The sequence below is a fragment of the Bos indicus genome, chromosome 20 (assembly GCF_029378745.1).
Source record: "Bos indicus isolate NIAB-ARS_2022 breed Sahiwal x Tharparkar chromosome 20, NIAB-ARS_B.indTharparkar_mat_pri_1.0, whole genome shotgun sequence".
NCBI lineage: Eukaryota > Metazoa > Chordata > Mammalia > Artiodactyla > Bovidae > Bos > Bos indicus.
The window spans coordinates 67,745,923-67,768,636 of NC_091779.1; the positions used below are offsets into that span (position 1 = coordinate 67,745,923).

Here is a 22,714-nt window from a genome sequence, read left to right on the forward strand (position 1 = left end):
AAGATATATTATCTATAATGCTCAGTATTCAGCAAAGAAATTATGAGAAACACACACACACACACACACAAAACAGAAAAGTGTGACCCATACACAGGAAAAGAAAGAAGAAATGGAAACTGCTTCTAAGGGGATCTAGGTGTTTAACTTAGTAGACAAACACTCCAAAGCCACTGTTACAAATATATTTAAAGAACCAAAGGAAACCATGTCCAAAGTATTAAAGAAAGGCCTAATAGCAATATCTCATAAAGTACAGAATAAGAGAAATTATAAAAAGAACCAAATTGAAGTTGAAAAGTACACTTTCCAAATAAAAAAATTTACTACAGAAGCTTAATAATAGATTTGAACTGCTAGCAGAGAATCAGTAAGCTTGGTGATCAATCAATTGAGACCATACATTTGAGGAGCACAGAGGAAAATGAATGAAGAAAAATGAGTGGAACCTCAGAGAAAAGTGCTACATCATTAAACACACCAATATATGAAGAGCAAGAGTACCAAAGGAGAGGAAAGAAAGGAGAAGGAAAACATAGTTGAGGAAACAGTGGTCAAATACTTTTCAAATTGAGGGAAAATATTAATATGAATATTCAGGGAGCTCATATAATTCTAAGAAGGATAAACTCAACCATACGCACATCTATACACAGCATATAATAATGTTGAAAGACAAAGACCCATTGAGAGCAGCAACAAGAGCAGAAACCCCCAATGCTTTATGAATAACAAAACTACAGTGAGATAAATAGAAGACTTCTTAACAGAAACAATGCCAGATGGCGGCAGGATGGAATATGCAAATGCGGATGGAAAAGCACACAGCAAACAATGAAAACTGAAAGAAACTGTCAACCGATCATCTCCACCTAGCAAAGCAAATCCAGAGCAAGATAACGCTTCATATCCACTCGGATGTCTCTAAGAAGAAGAGATGGACAAGAACAAACGTTTTCAAGAATGTGGAGAAACTGGAATACTTATACATTGCTGGATAAATGCAAAATGGTGCAGCTACTGTGAAAAAATGGTTCAGAATCTGATAAATATTAAGCACAGAATTCCCACTTGATCTAGCAATTGCACTTCCAGGTATATACTCAAGAGAAATGAAAACTTATGTCTACACAAAAGCTTGTACACAAATGTTTATAGCAACACCATTCACATAACCAAAGAAAATACAAACAATGCCTATCAACTGATAGACATCAAAATAAAAAGTGGTGTATGTATACAAAGGATTATTTACCAATAAAAATAATTAAGCCTTTAAACATGTTACAACATGGATGAATCTTGTATTCTGTATACTAAATGAAAGAAGCTAGTCAGAAAAGTCAATGCCTCCATTTATCAGAAATGTCCAGAGTAGGGCAATCTATAAACACAGAATGTTACACTAATTGGTGTCTACGACTGACTGATGAAGGTTTCAGAGAAATGAGAGGGACTGGACTATACAAAAGTTTCTTTTGGGGATGATGTAAATGTCTCAGTTTGTGGTAATGTTTGCACAAGTCAGGGAATATACTAAAAAAAAAAACCATCAAATTATACATTTTCAAGGGGTGAAACTCTGTTGACATATAAATTATATATTAATAAAGCTCTTAAAAATAGTACCTATCTCTTAGAGATATCATTAGGCTAAGTGAGATAATGTGATGTGACTGGTGACAGAAGCAAGGTCCAATGCTGTAAAGAGCAATATTGCATAGGAACCTGGAATGTTAAGTCTATGAATCAAGGCAAATTGGAAGAGGTCAAACAGGAGATGGCAAGACTGCATTTGACATTCTGGGAATCAGCGAACTAAAATGGACTGGAATGGGTGAATTTAACTCAGATGACCATTATATCTACTACTGTGGGCAGGAATCCCTTAAAAGAAATGGAGTAGCCATCATGGTCAATGAAAGAGTCTGAAATGCAGTACTTGGATGCAATCTCAAAAACAACAGAATGATCTCTGTTCATTTCCAAGGCAAACCATTCAATATCACAGTAATCCAAGTCTATGCCACAACCAGTAACGCTGAAGAAGCTGAAGTTGAATGGTTCTATGAAGACCTACAAGGCCTTTTAGAACTAACACCCCCCAAAAGATATCCTTTTCATTATAGGGGACTGGAATGCAAAAGTAGGAAGTCAAGAAACACCTGGAGTAATAGGCAAATTTGGCCTTGGAATATGGAATGAAGCAGGGCAAAGGCTAATAGAGTTTTGCCAAGAGAACGCACAGGTCATAGCAAACACCCTCTTCCAACAACACCAGAGAAGACTCTACACTTGGACATCACCAGATGGTCAACACCAAAATCAGACTGATTATATTCTTTGCAGCCAAAGATGGAGAAGCTCTATACAGTCAGCAAAAACAAGACTGGGAGCTGACTGTGGCTCAGATCATGAGCTCCTTATTGCCAAATTCAGACTTAAATTGAAGAAAGTAGGGAAAACCACTAGACCATTCAGGTATGACCTAAATCAAATCCCTTATGATTATACAGTGGAAGTGAGAAATAGATTTAAGGGCCTAGATCTGATAGACAAAGTGTCTGATGAACTATGGACTGAAGTTCATGACATTGTACAGGAGACAGGGATCAAGAACATCCCCATGAAAAAAAAAATGCAAAAAAGCAAAATGGCTGTCTGGGGAGGCCTTACAAATAGCTGTGAAAAGAAGACAAGCCAAAAGCAAAGGAGAAAAGGAAAAGATATAAACATCTGAATGCAGAGTTCCAAAGAATAGCAAGAAGAGATAAGAAAGCCTTCCTCAGCAATCAATGCAAAGAAATAGAGGAAAACAACAGAATGGGGAATACTAGAGATCTCTTCAAGAAAATTAGAAATACCAAGGGAAGATTTCATGCAAAGATGGGCTCGATAAAGGACAGAAATGGTATGGACCTAACAGAAGCAGAAGACATTAAGAAGAGGTGGCAAGAATACACAGAAGAACAGTACAAAAAAGATCTTCATGACCAAGATAATTACGATGGTATGATCACTCACCTAGAGCCAGATATCCTGGAATGTGACGTCAAGTGGGCCTTAGAAAGCATCACTACGAACAAAGCTAGTGGAGGTGATGGAATTCCAGTTGAGCTCTTTCAAATCCTGAAAGATGATGCTGTGAAAGTGCTGCACTCAATATGCCAGCAAATTTGGAAAACTCAGCAGTGGCCACAGGACTGGAAAAGGTCAGTTTTCATTCCAATCCAAAAGAAAGGCAATGCCAAACAATGTTCAGACTACCACACAATTGCACTCATCTCACAAACTAGTAAAGTAATGCTCAAAATTCTCCAAGCCAGGCTTCAGCAATACGTGAACTGTGAACTTCCAGATGTCCAAGCTGGTTTTAGAAAAGGCAGAGGAACCAGAGATCAAATTGCCAACATCCGCTGGATCATCGAAAAAGCAAGAGAGTTCCAGAAAAACATCTATTTGTGCTTTCTATGCCAAAGCCTTTAACTGTGTGGATCACAATAAATTGTGGAAAATTCTGAAAGAGATGGGAATGCCAGAGCACCTGACCTGCCTCTTGAGAAACCTATATGCAGGTCAGGAAGCAACAGTTAGAACTGGACATGGAACAACAGACTGGTTCCAAATAGGAAAAGGAGTTCGTCAAGGCTGTATATTGTCACCCTGCTTATTTAACTTCTATGCAGAGTACATCATGAGAAACGCTGGGCTGGAAAAAACACAAGCTGGAATCAAGATTGTAGGGAGAAATACCAATAACCTCAGATATGCAGATGACACCACCCTTATGGCAGAAAGTGAAGAAGAACTAAAGAACCTCTTGATGAAAGTGAAAGAGGAGAGTGAAAAAGTTGGCTTAAAGCTCAACATTCAGAAAACTAAGATCATGGCATCTGGTTCCACCATTTCATGGGAAATAGATGGGGAAACAGTGGACTTTATTTTTTGGGGGGGTTCCAAAATCACTCCAGATTATGACTGAAGCCATGAAATTAAAAGACACTTACTCCTTGGAAGGAAAGTTATGACCAACCTAGATAGCATATTGAAAAGCAGAGACAAAGGCTATGGTTTTTCCAGTGGTCATGTATGGATGTGAGAGTTGGACTGTGAAGAAAGCTGAGCGCCAAAGAATTGATGCTTTTGAACTGTGGTGTTGGAGAAGACTCTTGAGAGTCCCTTGGACTGCAAGGAGATCCAACCAGTCCATTCTAAAGGAGATCAGCCCTGGGTGTTCTTTGGAAGGAATGATGCTAAAGCTGAAACTCCAGTACTTTGGCCACCTCATGCGAAGAGTTGGCTCATTGGAGGAGACTGATGCTGGGAAGGATTGGAGGCAGGAGGAGAAGGGGACGGCAGAGGATGAGATGGCTTGATAGCATCACTGACTCCATGGATGTGAGTTTGAGTGAACTTCAGGAGTAGATGATGGACAGGGAGGCCTGGCGTGTTGCGATTCATGGGGTCACAAAGAGTCGGACATGACTGAGAGACTGAACTGAACTGAAGTGAGATAATAAATGGGAAGCTATTAGGCAAGTCTTTGGCAAATAACATTCAGTAAGTTACTGTTGTTCCTTCTGCTACTGTTATGGTCATGGTTGTTTCTTATGGTGTAATTAGCCCCATATTTCCATCCATTATTTAACAAATATTGAAGAGCACCTACTGTGTGGCACACATTTATGTGCTTGTGACTAGTAATCAGAACAGCTTTCTGATGTTATTTTGGTAGAGATGTAAGTACAGCAGATACTATTTTTTTATTAACCTTATTTAGCAAAATGAGTCAATATACTCTTGGCAACACCAGAGTGACTCTAGAAGTCATTTTAAGGCTTCCAGATCTTATTCAGTTTACTATACTTGGGCTTCATATACAAATATTAACTCCAAATACTCATGGATGGTGTTACCAAGGACCCATGAGCTTGACTGATGTTCACGATCTTCCCCGAGACTGCCTGTGACTCCTCCATTCACAAGCATCACACTCCAATTCTACAATAAGGATTCGGCTTGCACAATGTTTCCTCCAGAAGACTACTCTGGCACTGCTGCCCCTCACCGCTTAGAGCGAGGCGTCTTCATTTCAGTTCTCCTAACACCCATATCTGTCTTTATTTTATCACTCTACAGCAAATTAACTACCTCTGGCTTCTCTCATCAGACAATGCATTCCTTGGACCCAACTCTGATAGGCTCTGGCGAGGCACACTTCTGAAGCACATTCACTATTCACAGACAATTAAAAACGAAATGTTCATTTTGGTTTTGTCTTTCTTCTTTAAGAGTATGTACTTACTATAAATCAGAACCACACTCCTGACTCCCATCAGATCACTGCGTTATCTAGAAACCCAGTAAAAAAGGGCTTAACTGATATTCACCTGGACCTTTAATTAGAACCTGAAAGAACCAAGAATAACAATAACAAAAAAAGGCAGCATCATGTAATATAAAAGGTATGCTATTTTTCTTCATGTGTTAACAGGTTTGGAAGAGGAGGGATGGGGTAACCATCAATCAAGGAAGGAAATCACAGACTTGGCAGCGATTCATGGGGCATCTCCATTCAATAATTTTATTATCGGGCTAAAGATAGAGGACTTCTTAACCCTCCTTTTTTCTTCCTTATAATGCCTTTGATTTGTCCTATCATATGGTAAATGCCCCTGAAATGCACACTCATAAGTCTAACTGAGGTCACGTATGAGGTCATGTCCACACTCTATGGACAAAATATCACTTTAGTTGGAACTAAGGTATTTGGAAGATTAATAGTGAAAGCACACAGCTTTCTATTCCAGTCACCAAAGTATTAAATTCCAACGTTTATTATGCAGAGGAGTCTTTTTCTGTTCCTCTCACTATCTTTTATGTAGTTGTCATTTACAGCTTTTGGTGTTAACTCCCACTGAGTTCAAAGAGAGCCAGAAATCTCAAGCTGCTGCCAACCAACTCTATTCATGGGACAGACTCCAGGGCATAGCTCAGCCATCATGGAAAAGCCTTGGCTCACAAGACCCAAGGCATCCATGAGCCTGCGCCCCTGCTGGGTTAGTAGGGAGCCAGTGCCTTACTCAGCCTCCACAAACAAATTCAAGGGTGCTGTGAAGGGCATGGTGCACCTCCCTACCACAAAGGTGGCTCCCATGCCTGGTCTGAGCCTTTGTTGAAGAAAGCCAAGGAATCTTCCTTTGGAGCCTTATATGAAGAGTTATAGCTCTTTCATTAAGGAAGATCTATGCTTCTCAAGAGAACAATGGAAGAACCTGACCACACCATCTTCATGCTTAACAAGTGTGCCAAGTCACCACCATCCTACCCTTGACAATTCTCCACTGTATCCATTCTCAATCCAAAAGCCTTTCCAAAGATAGTAGACATGAGCCCAGACCATACCAAATTCTCCCTAAAAAGCAGAATGCTAATATATATATTTTTTTAATTCACAGGACACAGCATTTTCACATATTTAGTATTTCAAGGAATTAACTTTGAATGCCCCTTCAGCATCTAGTATTCATGTACATGCACACAAAATCCTTACAAGATGTAGAGTCTGAATTCTCTTTCCAAACAGGGAAAGGAATAAGACAGACTTAGATGATTTTCTGGAGATGTAACAAACGTACAAAAACCCGGTTGCCAAACACGATCAAGACCTTATTGCTTTGACCACACATTGTTTTCAGCTTGCTACTTATGTCATGCTTCCCCCATATGTGTCTGACTAATTAGCTTGTGTCCAAGAATTTAAGCATCTTCTAAGCTTTTGTCTTCTAAAATGGAAATATTTTAAGAAAAGTAAAAGACAAGCCATTAAGACTTCAGCTTAGGTCAGCCTGAGGGATTCAGGTACCTTTTCAAGTTGACCTGATGCTCCAAACTCTGGGTTTGGAGCAAAGAGGACCACCTGCAGTATCGAAGATGTTTAATGGCTAATTTAGATAATAGGCTTCTCTGGTGGCTCAGATGGTAAAGAATCTGCCAGCAAAGCAGGACACCCATGTTCAACTCCTGGGTCAGAAAGAACTCCTGGAGAAGGGAATGGCTACCCACTCCAGTATTCTTGCCTGGAGAATTCCATGGACAGAGGAGCTTGGCAGACAGTCCATGGGGTCGCAGAGTCAGACATGGCTGAGTGAACGTTTCATTTCAGTTCAGATACTAAGGACAAGAAGAAAACACCATAGCATCACCAGCCCAGTAAGACCAGCTCTGCCCTGCCATGGACTCATTACTATATTTGAAATGAATGCTCAAATCTGTAAATATGTCACCAACATCAGAATGACAGAAATAAGGAATTTTTAAGCACTAGCTCAAATAGCCCACATGGCCAATCAGTTGAATACCATTGTTCTATTCAAAATTAAGACAATCCTCCAGTGCTAGTAAGTGAGAAACCTGTTTAAGGAACCAATAAGTCAGAACCAATAACCCCGAAGAATTCACAGCCTTCAGACTTGGCCATAAGTTCTTATGTAGTTTTCAAGCTGCAGTACTCTGCCTCACTCACTGTAGAATAAAAACAACAGAAGTCAGGACCTTCACGCTGCTTCCAAGCAGGGAAAGGACGCAACCCAGCATATTTTAGAAAGTACCTCTTGGCAGTTTTTCCTCCTGCTTTGACAAATCAGAGAAGTCTGTACTGCAGTGGTGGGAGAACAACCCAAAGTGCAAGGGAAATATTGTCGCTTGTCCCCTTTTCCGTGTCCCCATCACTTCACGACCAGCGGCATGAGCTGTACTCACCAATCCTTTGCAGGTCGAAAGAGCCACTGAGGAATTTTTGTGGGATCGCAAGGAGCCTTGATAAAAACAGAAATCCTCGGGTGGGAAAGCCTGCACCGACTTCGTGCCCTGCTTTCCCAAAGTCTGGATGAGAAATCCAGGTGCCACCAGTTTGCTGGAGGCTTTCAGATCCAGGTGGAAGTCATGCCTGAAGCCTTTCAGCCGAAGGTGCAGAGAGTCAACTCCGAGCTGGGCCAGAGCCCTTTTCCTCCTCTGGGGGTGGGTGATTTCATGGGACACGTAGTTGCCCTTGTGGTCAACCTCGTAGGGAGACACCAGCTCATAGTCTGAAATCAAGAGAGGATGTGTGGCTGAGTAATTTCAGAGTTCTGAAAAGGACCAAGAAGTCTTCAAATATAATTTACACTGGATGATATTTTCACCCAGCAAGAAAGATGGTGGAAATGTCAACCTCCACCCATTCAAATCCAAACTGAACGCATAAAATCAGAGTTTAAAGGGGAAATCTTAAAAGGGGGCTTTGGAGAAGTCACTGTTGTCCCTATAATGTGATATTACCAATCCAGCAATTGCTATGACACTTCTAAGGAGAAAGAGATTACAGACCAAATGAAGCTAAGACTGGGCTTTTTGGATCACTAGAATAATTATAATAAGTAATCATTTTTATATCCTTAAACATTCTTTTAGTCATATTGTCTTTTACCAACATCTTCATTCCACTGATAAGAAATTTTAGCTTAAAAATACTGATAATGTTTCCGAGACCAATTAACAAGATTCATGTCCGACTCTTTGCAACCCCAAGGACTGTAGCCCACCAGGCTCCTCTTTCCATGGTATTCTCCAGGCAGGAATACTGGAGTGAGTAGCTATTCCTTTCTCTGGGGGGTCTTCTATCCTGGTGTTCACTGCAGCACTATTTACAGTAGCCAGGATAGGGAAGCAACCTAGATGTCCATCAACAGATGAATGGATAAAGAAGATATGGTATATACATAAAATGGAATATTGCTCAGCTATAAAAAGGAAGGTATTTGAGTCAGTTCTCATGAGATGGATGAACCTAAAGCCTGTTTTACAGAATGAAGTAAGTCAGAAAGATAAAAACAAGCATCGCTTATTTTTCATTGCTTGGATCAAAATTCTCTCTTTCATCCCCACCATTAACACATCATCTCTGCCATCGAGAGGTCAGGGAGCAGTTTTTTTCTGGGCAGAGGGACAGAATGTGGACCACAGACATGGGGTGGGCTTCACACCAGGGATCGTATCTTCCTGAACTGCCATGCTCTAAGCTTGAACCTGGGCTTTTAGACCATGTGAAGGTCAGTTTGCCAAAGTCGGACATGCTCAGTCCTGTCCAACTCTTGATGACCTCCTGGACTATAGTTCACCAGGCTCCTCTGCCCATGGGATTCTCCAGGCAAGAATACTGGAGAGGGTAGATATTCCCTTCTGCAAGGGATCTTCCCAACCCAGGGACTGGGCCCATATCTCTTGTGTCTCCCGCATTGGCAGGTAGATTCCTTATCACTAGCACCACCCAGGAAGATCTGAAGGCAGATTTATCAAAGCTGAGGCTATGAAATATATTAGCCAATGTGTTGGTTTTATTTACATCTTTCAAACATTTAAACATATCTTGCATGTCTCTCTATCTGTGTACTAGCAATGGGCCTGCACAGCTTTGGAGAAGACTTGCTATCTAGCCTGCATTTTGTCTAAACACCAGGAAATAGCAGACAAGAAAGACATGGGCCTTCTCCAAATTCCCTCTAAGATGCCTCTGAAAGGGGTGTCAGACCCCAGCACCAGAGGACTAGACCTGCACCATGGTGCTCAGACCTGAAAGACAGGATGCAACCTCCTCTTAAATGTAGGACAAGACTTGATCCTAATATTCTCATCTGGATCCTCCACCAATAAATGTTCTCAGGAGACAGTTTGATGCTTAAGAACTGGTCCTTTTGCATGGGTTGGACATGTTTCCTGGAGTCATAATGTAAACTAAAACATTGTCCTACAGAAGTGGCATTTGGTCATTTGGCGAACAATCCTAGCTAGGTTTTTATGTTTATTCTTGCCACCTCTTCTTAATATCTTCTGTTTCTGTTAGGTCCATACCATTTCTGTCCTTTATTGTACCCATCATCATATGAAATGTCCCTTTTGTATCTCTAATTTTCTTGAAGAGCTCTCTAGTCTTTTCCATTCTATTGTTTTCCCTTATTTCTTTGCATTGATCACTTACGAAGGCAGTGATCAATGCCTTTTGTAAAGAAGAACTATACAAAAAAGATATTAATGACCCAGATAACCACGATGGTGTGATCACTCACCTAGAGCCAGACATCCTGGAGTACAAAATTAAGTGGGCTTCAGGAAGCATCACTACTAACTAAGCTAGTGGAGGTGATGGAATTCCAGCTGAGCTATTTCAAATCCTAAACGATGTTGCTGTGAAAGTGCTGCACTCAATGTTGCAGCAAATTTGGAAAACACAGCAGTGACCACAGGACTGGAAAATGCCAGTTTTCATTCCAATCCCAAAGAAAGGCAATACCAAAGAATGCTCAAACTACTGCACAATTGCCCTCATTTCACATGCTAGTAAAGTAATGCTCAAAATTCTCCAAGCCAGGCTTCAACAGTATGTGAACAGAGAACTTCCAGATGTTCAAGCTGGATTTAGAAAAGGTGGAGGAATCAGAGATCAAATTGCCAGCATCTGTTGGAACATAGAAAAAGCAAGAGAGTTCCAGAAAAACATCTACTTCTGTTTCATTGACTACACTTAAGTCTTTGACTGTGTGGATCACAATAAACTACAGCAAATTCTGAAAGAGATGTGAATACCAGACCATTTTACCTACTTCCTGAGAAATCTGTATGCAGGTCAAGAAGCAACAGTTAGAGCCAGATGGAACAACAGACTGCTTCCAAACTGGGAAAGGAGTATGTCAAAGCTGTATATTGTCATCCTGCTTATTTATTTGACTTCTATGCAAAGTACATCATGTGAAATACTGGGCTGGATGAAGCACAAGCTGGAATCAAGATTGTTGGGATAAATTATCAATAATCTCATATATGCAGATGACATTACCCTTATGGCAGAAAGAGAAGAGGAACTAAGAGCCTCATGATAAAGGTAAAAGAGGAGATTGAAAAAGCTGGCTTAAAACTCAACATTCAAAAAACTAAGATCATAGCATCTGGTCCAATCACTTTGTGGCAAAAAGATGGGGAAACAATGGAAACAGTTACAGACTTTGCTTTCTTGGATTCCAAAATCACTGAAGATGGTGACTGCAGCCATGAAATTAAAAGCTGCTTGCTCTTTGGAAGAAAAGTTATGACAAATCTGTACAGCATATTAAAAAGCAGAGACATTACTTTGCCAACAAAGGTCTGTCTAGTCAAAGCTATGGTTTTTCCAGTAGTCATATATGGATGTGAAAGTTGGACCATAAAGAAAGCTGAGTGCTGAAGAACTGATGCTTTTGAACTGTGGTGTTGGAAAATACCCTTAAGAGTCCCCTGGACTGTAAGGAGATCAAATCAGATCAGATCAGTCGCTCAGTCATGTCCAACTCTTTGCGACTCCATGAATCGCAGCACGCCAGGCCTCCCTGTCCCTCACCAACTCCCGGAGTTCACTCAGACTCACGTCCATCCAGTCAGTGATGCCATCCAGCCATCTCATCCTCTGTCGTCCCCTTCTCCTCCTGCCCCCAATCCCTCCCAGCATCAGAGTCTTTTCCAATGAGTCAACTCTTCGCATGAGGTGGCCAGCTTTAGCATCATTCCTTCCAAAGAAATCCCAGGGCTGATCTCCTTCAGAATGGACTGGTTGGATCTCCTTGCAGTCCAAGGGACTCTCAAGAGTCTTCTCCAACACCACAGTTCAAAAGCATCAATTCTTCAGTGCTCAGCCTTCTTCACAGTCCAACTCTCACATCCATACATGACCCCAGGAAAAACCATAGCCTGGACTAGACGAATCTTTGTTGGCAAAGGAAATCAACCCTGAATATTCTGAAGCTGAAACTCCAATCCTTTGGCCACCTGAGGTGAAGAGCCGACTCATTAGAAAAAACCCTGATGCTGGGAAAGATTGAAGGCAAGAGGAGAAGGGGGCAACAGAGGGTGAGATGGCATCACCGACTCAATGGACATGAGTTTGAGCAAGCTCTGGGAGATGGTGAAGGACAGGGAATCCTGGCGTGCTGCAGTCCAGGGGCGTCCCAAAGAGTCAGACACAACTGAGAGACTGAACAACCACTAGCTAGGTGGCGACAGTGGTAAAGAATTGGCCTGCAATGCAAGAGACATGAGTTCAATCCCTGAGTCAAGAAGATCTCCTGGAGGTGGAAATGGCAACCTACTCCAGTATCCTTGCCTGGAAAATCCCATGGACAGAGAAGCCTGGAAGGCTACAGTCCCTGGGGTCATAAAAGAGTCAGACGTGATGAGTACCCCTCACACACGTGGGAACAGTACTTGAGTAACTCTTTTTCTGAAAAAAGAAATTTTCCTTAACAACCAAAGCTCTTTTGGTATAGGTACTTGCCCACAAGTCCCTGGGCCATCCTGGCAGGTATCTGAAGGGTTACACTGGACCACAGAGAGTGGGTGGCAGCCAGTGGATGGTCATAAAAGCAAGTGTCTGGTTTGGGCGAGGCAGAGAAGGTGGGGATGATAAGGCACTGTGCAGAGCCCCTGGTAATGAGTTCCTCAGCAAGGTGAGTGTCAAGGGCCCGGCACTCAGCCCATAACCGAACGCTTGGCTATGGCCTGTTTGAGCCCAGGCTTCCTGCTTCCTCGGGTCAAGGGCTTTGACGTCAACCCCTGGAGGGCTATTTGCAGGCTTACAGACCTGGCCCATCGTCCAGGTAACTGGTGATCTGGGGCCCATACAAATTAGACAGTCAACAGGTGCTGGCTGGCCAATGGACAACCAAACTTTGCAATATCTATCAAAGCAGGGCCCTGGTGTCTGATATGGGAGAATACACTGTGATTATTTCACATTTTAGTTAGGAAAACAAGAAAGTAAAACAAACCTGCTTGAATTCTATGCAATAATTTTAAAAGGGGAGGAAACAAATTAGGTATTAACATCCTGGTGTAAGTGTGTGACCCCAGTCACTGCTTGTAGTTGGTCAGTCACTCAGTCGTGTCCGACTGCGACCCCATGGGCTGCAGCACACACCTCTCTGTCCCTCTCCATCTCCCGAGTTTGTCAAAGCTCATGTCCACTGAAGCATGATGCCTTCCAACCATCTCATCCTGTTACCCCCCTTCTCCTTCTGCCTTCAATCTTTCCCAGAATCAGGGTCTTTTCCAGTGAGCTGGCTCTTTGTATCAGGTGGCCAAAGTATTGGAATTTCATCTTCAGCATCAGTCCTTCCATGACTATTCAGGGTTGATTTCCTTTAGGATGGGCTGGTTTGATCTCCTTGCAGTCCAAAGGACTCTCAACACTACAACTGAAAAGCATCAATTTTTAAATGCTCAGCCTTCTTTATGGTTCAACTCTCACCTCTGTACATGCCTACTGGAAAGACCATAGCCTTGACTATATGGACCTTTGTTGGCAAAGTGATGGCTTTGCTTTTTAATACACTGTCCACTGGGGGAAGGAATGGCAAACCAATTCAGTAAATTTTCCATGAGAACCCCATGAACTGTATACAAAGAAGTCTGTCCCTGGGCACTCCAAAAAACAGGGAAAAGCTCTTGCTCATGTAGTTGTGTTTCCCCAACTGCCTTCCTCATCCCGCTTTCTGAACTCAGGGGAAAAGCTAGTGTGATGTGGCTGTGTTAACACCTTTCTTCCTGCCCTGCGAGCCCTTGGGGAGTCTCCACCTCACACCCGCCTGTTTCCATCCCGACAGAGGCTCTGGAATGAGGACAAAGCCTGGGGACTGTTCCAAACCCTGGTAACGAGCAGATTTATTGCACATAAAAAGATGATTACCATTCAAAAAATCAGATTGTTCCCAGATGACATAAAGTCATATTCTTCTGACCTTTACTTGGGAGGACATACAATCTTTATCCTTTATGGGGAAGGGGGACCTACCACAACTCTTTTTCAAAGTAACTTTTAAGCCTCTTTTACAGAAACACACACAGCATTCTGCTGATGCTTCTTTCACAACCAGCTATGGTGGGGGTGGGGTGGGGGGATGGCCTGGTGGAAAGCATTTGCCAATTTCCGTGGTATAAACACTCCCACCGAGGCTGATGTCAATTGCCCAGGCGACATCACTGAACGTGGAGTTTAGAGGTTTGCAAGGTGGCACATGGTTACAAAGCGTCTCCATACAGAGGAGATGCCGCTGTCGCTCAGCCGCTAAATCATATCTGATGCTTTGCGATCCTATGGACTGCAGCACACCTGGCCTCCCAGTCTCTCACCATCTCCCAGAGTTCACCCAAGTTCACTGAGTCAGTGTGCCATCCAGAGAAGGTGGGATGGTAAGGCACTGCTCAGAGGCGACACAGGCAAGTATTGTCAAGAGGATAAACAACAGCAAAACCTTTAAAAACTGGGAAGTGATGAGATTTCAGTGTTTTAGTTTTGGTCTTTTTTTATTTTATGTTACTTTATTTGCTTATCTATTTTCTGGACCTTGGTACCCAGACCAGGGATCGAACCCAAGCCCCCTGTAGTGGAAGCTAACCACTGGTGCCCCAGAGAAGTCCTAATCTTCTTTAGAACATGATGGTTTCCCTGCAAGTTTCTTTTGATTTTCAACAAACCAGCTCACAAATTTCCTGATGAGGTTAAGAGTCAGCTCTGGAGCCCTGGTGCGTGCTTGCACAGCACACTGGCTCCAACAACCGAGAAGCCGCTCACTGTCACCAATCACAGTCCCTTCCCAGGATTAAGGGGAACAGGAGTGAAAACTGAGCCCAGTGGCTCTCAGCGGGGGTGCTACCCCACCCCCAGGAGATGCTGGGGACATTGGGGGACACTTTGGTTTTCAGAAAGCAGAAGGAGAGGGCAGTGCTGTGGGGGTATAGTGGGTGAGTCCAGCAAGGTTGGTACGTATTCTTCCAGGCACAAGACAGGCTGCCACAACAAGAGATCTAGAGCATCTCCAAGGTGGGGAAACCCTGGCTCTTCTATCAGGCAGCAGTCCTCCGCATCAAATACACACTGTCAGTTCTGTGTAGATGACCGTGCAGAGGCTCGTAGCCACAGAATTCTATGAATGAACAAAGTAAGCAGAGCTTCTCCCCTGTCCACTTACTACTACTCCGAGAGAAGGTGATATATCATTGGTATAAAATGATAGTTTCAAACTAACTCTCAAGCTTAAGGTTTAAAATGATAATCCCCCAAACTACTGGCTTGTAAAATCAAGAAAAAAAAATTAGTGAGATTCCTGATCCTTTAGAATCCCTGAAATAAGACCTCAGCCCTACAGAGGCGTTTTTAAGGAGAAGAAACACACACGTGGCTGCTGCAGTCAGCACCCTGATCAACTTGATTTCAAGAGCTATTTTTGACTAAGCACCAAGTCTAGGGAGAGTCCAGTCTCAGACTGAGTGCATGATGCGTGGCCCACCTGTGAGTGTACACGGTCTGCCCGGTGCCAGCTCTGGAGGACGGATTTTGTCCATTGAGTCCTAACTGCATGTTCAGGGCCTCACACGCATAGCTTGTCATCAGCCACGGCGGGAGCATTTAGCCCATGGGAACCAGAACACGTGACACATCAGAGCCTCCAAGAAGCTGTTGTTAAACAGTTACCAGCAAAGCACTGGGCCAGCCTGCCCTGTCTCAGGGTATGTGAATGTGTGAGTATAAATCAATATAAACTATGAATGCACACACACACACACAGGTCTCTCTTGTTCAACAAAACAAAATTCTAAAAACTTCCCACCCTCGACCTGGAAGCTTAGCTTACCCTAGATTTTGAAAAGTTATTAATAACAAGCTCATGCTATATCTTTGGGGATTCCCTGGTGGCTCAGATGGTAAAGAACTGCCCGCACTGCAGGAGAGCTGGGTTCAACCCCATCGGCCAGGAAGATCCCATGAAGAAAGGAATGGCTGTTGTCTTTGCTCTGAAAAAGACCTGCTATTATTACGACAAAGGTTAATTTGTAGAAAAAGCATTCAAGTCTTCTCTTAAGGAAAAGCAATGCTGAATCAGCCAAAATGAAAGGGGTGCACCGAATGTCTGAAAATAGAATTGATCTCAATGAACATATCTACTGTTGCTCACAGAATATATGGAGTTGTATTTCTAACTGCATAATTACTCCAGACACCCAGGAACATTGACTATAGAGGTTAAAATATGTGTTAAACAAACCTTTTGGCCAAAAGAGTTATTTCAAAGCCAGATGTAGGTTTTGAAAGAAAAGAAAGTGTTAGTCACTCAGTCATGTCGGACTCTTTGTGAAGTCACAGACTGTAGCCTGTCAGGCTCCTCCATCCATGGGATTCTCCAGGCAAGATACTGAAGTGGGTTGCCATTCTGTTCTCCAGGGCATCTTCCTGACCCAGAGCTCAAACTCGGGTCTCCTGCATTGCAGGCGGATTTTTTATCATCTGAGCCTCCAGGTTTTGAAGGCATCCCCAGACATCTAGCAGTCAGCTAACCCCAGCATCACACAGTCTATTCCATCTCTGCCATCCTAGGTCGAAAGAGGTCACTGCTGAGCACAAGGAGTCTTTCCCTGATCCTGTGGGAGCTTTCCACTGAAACTCACTCTCTCAAGTTAGCCATCTATAACTGGACCCGAAACACCCACACAGTGGGAGATGAGGGGGTGGCGTGTCCCCTGGGCTAGAACCTCCCTGACGATGGCGCCCACCTTCCCCGTGAGGTTCCAACCAAGCCAGCTAACTGGTTCTTTCAGGAACTCTAGGCTTGTGACCCCCAGCTGAGGAGTTAGGTGATCAGAGCCACGTGCCTGCCAGGCTGGAGTCCAGTTCACAGGATGCTCCTCCAGGGAGAAGGGCACACTTGGGCAGGATGTCTTGGGTTCTCCTCCTGGAGGTGATTCTGTATCTCCAAAGCTTTTACCTCCCAGAAAACCCCATAAATGTTAAGAAACACTTTGAAAATTCTTCTGAGACCTTCAGGAGTTCTCATGATTCTAGAAAGCTAGAATTTTCAAAAAATCTTACTTTTTAAGTGGGGAAAGACAATTAACTACAGTGTAAGTCATTACATACTAGAATGAAACGTAAGAGAAATGCTGAGGATGAGGGCAAGCCCAAACAGGTGAGCTTGAAATAACTCTGGCAAATACAGGGACAGAAACGTTTTCTATTATTTACCGCTGGTGCCCTCTGGTGGATTTGGAAAAGGTCCTACGTTCCCACATTTCATTTATCACTTTACAGGCTCTTACAGGCGGAATCTCAATAATTAATGCATATAATTCAATGATTGTCTTTAGGAGTTTTATTAAGAAGCTACATTCAGGAGTTCTGAATTATTAACTCATTTTTTAAGGTTTACTGAAAAAAATATGATGGGATAATCAAACCTGATTCTTCTTCTATAAGTCACTAACAACATTTGAGATGGCAATTTCTTCTTGGAATCGATGCAAAGTATTCGTATTCAGCAACTGCCAATGGACTGGGTTCAGATGAAAAGCCAGCTAGCAACTGAAATTAAACACCTGCTTTCTGATCTACCCTAAAGCAAGTCAGGACAGGGAGGTCTCTCCCCCTGACACATGAAATAATAAATGCCTCTTGTGAGGAGAGAAAGTACAACCACACACTGCAAAGTTCTGACCTGCTTTTATGTCAAAACAAGGCATGGACTTGGACACTGCTCTTACAGTCCCATGGACAGAGGACCCTGGTGGGCTACAGTCCATGGGGTCGCAGAGTCGAACACGACTGAGCGACTTCACTTCACTTCACTTATGAAGTCACAAGACGCTGATTACCCATCCCACCAGCTCTCCAGGAGCATCCCTTTCGATGCTAAGGTGGTAACTACTGAGCAGAACAGCTGTCTTTTTGTCTCCTGCTCTGGCTTCCCAGGTGGCTCAGTGATAAAGAATCCACCCGCCCATGCCGGAGACCTGAGTTCCATCCCTGGGTCGGGAAGATCCCCTGGAGAAGGCAATGGCAACCCACTCCAGTATTCTTGCCTGGAGAATCCCATGAACAGAGGAGCCTGGCGGGCTACAGTCCACCAGGGGCAAAGAGTCGGGCACGACGGAACAGGCAGGCAGGCAGGGTATATGCCCAGCAGAGGGACTGCTTGGTCCTATGGTTGTTCTAGTTTCTAGTTTTCTGGCAATGGAGGGTGTTCGCTGTAAAAGGCCAGAAAGGGAACAGGTGAAGGAGGGGACGAGGGGATGGAGAAAGGCGTTGTAAGCTTTGTAATCGCTTTGGTGTCTGCATTAATATAACTCCTAGGTTATTTCTCCCTTCTATTTCATCTAAATACATTCCCTTGCTTTCTTCCCTAATGCTTATGGTAATAACCCTGGTAAATCGCATCTGTTTTACTGGGAAATGATATAAATATTGCTGAAAGTTGACTCAGCGGTGTTCGCTGGGAAGCGCCGCAGCGTCTTACAGGGAATTCCCTCAGTTAGGAACCTTCGCGGCGCTTTGTAAACCAGCCTTCGGGCGTTTACAAGCTGCTCCGCGGAAAAGGTTCGAACCACCCTTCCGCCCCGCGCGGACTTACCGCCCTTTTCCCCCCAGCCCGGCCACTCCGCGGGTCCAGGAGGACGCCGGACGCTCGGGCTTCCCGGCGAGGCCACTGCGGGTCCCACGGCGCAAGCAGGTGCCTGCGGGAAAACAGCGGCGAGACCTCGGTGAGACCCGGCTGCGCGAGGGGGGCTCTGGGGAACCCCGCCCGCGCCGTCTGGACCCACCTGCACACCCACCTGCGCCAGCAGCAGCACCCAGAGCGCCGCGCGGCCGAGGACCCGCATGGCCCGGCCGCCCAGCGCGCCCCGCGTCCGCCGCCCGCGCTGCGCCGCCGCGGGGAGAACGCACGGCTCCATCTAGGGGCGCTCGGAGGGGCCCGGGCCGCGGGAGGCTCCCCAGCCCGGCGGCCCTGCGAAGCGGGCACCGAGGACCAGCCCGGTCGGCACGCAGCACGGTGTCCTGCGGTGGATGCGCCGCCCGCGCCGGGGTTATTACTGCGGCTCCGCGCCGCGCGGGGGGCGGAGTGGCGGCGGCGGGGGCGGCGGGGGCGGCGGGGGCGGCGGGGGCGGCGGCGGAGCGCCCGCCCGCACCGTGGGAGAGACGGGGAGGGCAGGCGAGGGGAGGGGACGGGGAGAGGCAGGAGAGAGGGCGGCGGGGTGGGGCGCGAGGAGAGGAGGACCTGGGAGAAGCCGCGCGCTCCCGGGCTCGCAGTCGGCGCGCCTGGCCGGCCGTCCCGTGGGCTCGCGGGTGGCCGGGGCGGGGGGACCCGGGGTGGGGGCGGTGAGCCGCTTGAGGCCGCCCGCCCCGAGCGCTCCGGCCTGCAGTCCGCGGCTGGACAGGGCTCGCACCTCGCGGCGCTGCGCCCCGGCGCTCCCCGGTCCCCACTCCTGAGAGCCAGGCTTGCGCATCCAGAGGCCGACACCTGCCGCCCGCCGGCATGCGGCGGGACAGCAACCCCTGGGCCTGCCCTTCCGCCCGGGGCGGGGCGGGGGCGGGGGGGGGTCGAGTGTGAAACAGGAGTGCCCAGACCTTCTGGCCGATGCGCGCGTCTGAGAGCAGAGGACGCGAACGGGCATCGCCCGCCGAATCGGCAGGCGCTGCGGGTGGGGAAAGCTCCGGCCTCCGTCCCGTCGGCCCTGGGACCTATCGGCGCTCCGGGCTCCGGGGATCCTGGCCGCCGCGGACTGGCCTTGCTCTGAGCGCGCCTGTCCCGGGGCCGCTGGAGCCCTACGTGCAGCCGATAGGGAAGGCTTTGGCTTTGAGGGTGGGTGCGGGCCGGGGCCAGTTCCTGCGCTGCTGTGTCAGTCGCGCTAGGAGGCTGAGGACGCGCCGCCACCCGCCCGCCTACCAGCCCAGCCCGGGTTCTACACCTGTTGATGGCTCTGTGTGTGAACGCACGTGTGTGTTTGAACGTGAGCGCACACGTACCTGCGCTAGGTGTACGTGAATGTGCATTAGAACCGGTTTCTGTGTCCTTCCTCCCGCGTCCGCCGCCGTGCCTGTGTGCGCGCTGGAGCCTCAGCGCACCGGATTTTCCGGCGTGTGTCCTGCCTGTGACCACTCCGTTCTACTCACTGCTCCTTGGCCTCCCAGACCTCTTACCTCCTGGAGGTCTCCGGAATCTGGGCTCCTGCTTCGTGGTCCCAGTCCCCTGCACATTCAGTTAAGCCCGTCTTGGCCGGTTTTTGCACATTTTGGAGTGGAAATTGGTGGCAGTGGTCTCTGGACCCCCCTTCGCCCGGCTCGCCCTGAGCCAGTGGGTGCCTCTGATTTCTGGCAGCTCGGCGGTGCAGGCTTGCTGGGCAGACACGGAGCACCCTCAGGCTGTGAAGGGCAGACTCCGTCTCCATCTCTCGCTCTCTTTCTCATATTTATTTATTTTAAAACACTCTGCAGAAGTGGGAGAAATTTTACAAAAAGTCGTGCTTTGGGAAGTGGGCTTAAGCCCCTCCCCATCCCCTCCTCCACGAAGTTCCTAACTGGTGTGTGCCTTGGTGTGCCCACAGCCAGTCTGTCAGGGGCTCATTGGAAGCTAGCAAAGGTTCTGCAGGAGGCAGAGAGTCCCTTTGTCTTGAGTACTGGGCATTGCATGCTTGGTAAACCGGGGATCTCTAATTATCGCTAATTGCGTCGAAGGTAACATGCAAGGGCATCAGGTTTTCCAAGTTTAGCTACCATCATGCCCATGGCTCTCTTTAAGTTCATCAGATGGAATGAAAGAAGAATGGCCAGTAAAAAGGATCCACTTTTGGAATTCTTTTATTCCCCTTTTGGAATACAACCAAAATCAATCTTTCCATCGTTAAGAAGCGATATCCTTTACAGTGATGAAGGTTTTCCAGGTTTTTTAGCCCCTCATTGAATCTGGTGCTCATCCTAGATGACATAGATGAAGGGTCTACTGCAGCCTGGGGGCAAGGTTGGGGGTTGAGATGAAGGAAATGGATGGACTGGGTATAGAAGGGCCATAGAACACGGTGGAGCCCATTTGTGATTTATAATAAGATATGTGTATTTGGTCTCCTCCAATTCCTAGCACAGAGCGCTCCAAATTTGTAATTTCCTGAGTGCTGAGAGAAATAAAGGTAGCTTTTGTTATGTTAATGTGGTGGCTTTGCACCCAAGGGGAGACCAGTTGCCCAGGGACCTAATCCTGTGGCTGTGTTGTGCTCAGTTGCTCGGTGGCCTCTGACTCTCTGCGACCCCTTGGACGGAGCTGCCAGAAGCTGCCATAATTCCAAGAATTGGCCTCAAAGAAATGGGAACCAACGCACCTGGGAACTGAAAATTAACTGTACCTAAAACAATGAAGATGATGCTGATCAGACCACTGATGACCAATTTCAAGATGACTGTCAGAGTTGACTGCTGTTTCTGCGTATAGTCCCATTCTGTGCAGAAAACCTCTTGCTCCACTGGTTGCTAGGGATGGGGGGGGGGGTCAGCCTGCAGACAGACGTCCACCCCGCCCCACCACAGTTGCCCACATCAGAAATAAAGTGAACTTTCCTTTCCACCAACCTGGCCTGTTTAGTGGCTTTTGGGCAGCAAAGAGCCAGACCCCACCATACACCTCTCGGCATCATGACTGGTAAATGCTGGTCGTCTTGCCTGTCCAGGCAGGTGTCCTGTGTCTGGCTGTCCTGTAACCCTAGGGCAGGGGACCCCTCGGGACTGGAGAGAAGGGGAGGTGAGGAAGCACACGTGTGCAGACTTCCTTTTCAGGTTTTGTTTTGGCCACTTTGTAGAATGAACTGCAAAGACTTCCAGGTGATTTCTTTGCTCTGGAACATTTCGAACAAGTGGCCATTGTCTGGGCCTCCCCAGGATGCTGAGTCATGGTAGAACGTTAGCGTTTTCATCCCCTGTGTTCTGCTGCTGCCGGTTTTTCCATCTCTGCCTCTGGAATTCACCCGACATGTGCCCTACTTGGGCTTTCTGGGTGGTGCTAGTGGTAAAGAGCCTCCCTGTCAATATAGGAGACATAAGAGATGCAGGTTTGATCCCTGGGTGGGGAAGATCCCCTGGAGGAGGGCATGCAACCCTCTCCAGTACTCTTGCCTGGAGAATCCCAAGGACAGAGGAGCCTGGTGGGCTACAGTCCATGGGGTCACAGAGTCAGACATGACTGAGCAACTAAGCGTAGCACAGTGTTTAGCACTCAGTTCAGTTCAGTTCAGTCGCTCAGTCTTGTCCGACTCTTTGCGACCCCATGAATCACAGCACACCAGGCCTCCCTGTCCATCACCAACTCCCAAAGTTCACTCAGACTCATGTCCATCCAGTCAGTGATGCCATCCAGCCATCTCATCCTCTGTCGTCCCCTTCTCCTCCTGCCCCCAATCCCTCCCAGCATCAGAGTCTTTTCCAATGAGTCAACTCTTCACATGAGGTGGCCAAAGTACTGGAGTTTCAGCTTTAGCATCATTCCTTCCAAAGAAATCCCAGGGCTGATCCCCTTCAGAAGGGACTGGTTGGATCTCCTTGCAGTCCAAGGGACTCTCAAGAGTCTTCTCCAACACCACCGTTCAAAAGCATAAGTTCTTTGGTGCTCAGCCTTCTTCACAGTCCAACTCTCACATCCATACATGACCACTGGAAAAACCATAGCCTTGACTAGACGGACCTTTGTCGGCAAAGTAATGTCTCTGCTTTTTAATATGCTGTCTAGGTTGGTCATAACTTTCCTTCCAAGAAGTAAGCGTCTTTTAATTTCAAGGTTGCAGTCACAGGTCAATATAGAGTTTAGAGAACTGCTGATGTTACAAAATAACAAAAACCGTTACTGAA

General features: G+C 46.2%; 1 protein-coding gene across 1 annotated transcript in view; it reads right to left on the minus strand.

The window, feature by feature from the left end:
• The window catches only part of ADAMTS16 (ADAM metallopeptidase with thrombospondin type 1 motif 16), a 194,417-nt gene extending 175,637 nt beyond the window's left edge, over positions 1–18,780 (minus strand). The window contains exons 1-2 of the mRNA XM_070774930.1: positions 18,459–18,780; positions 7,762–8,087 (exon numbers count right to left, since the gene is read on the minus strand). Of these exons, the coding sequence (XP_070631031.1) occupies positions 7,762–8,087; positions 18,459–18,780 (648 nt within the window). The remainder of the gene's footprint in view (positions 1–7,761; positions 8,088–18,458) is intronic.
• Between the last annotated feature and the right edge of the window lie 3,934 nt (positions 18,781–22,714).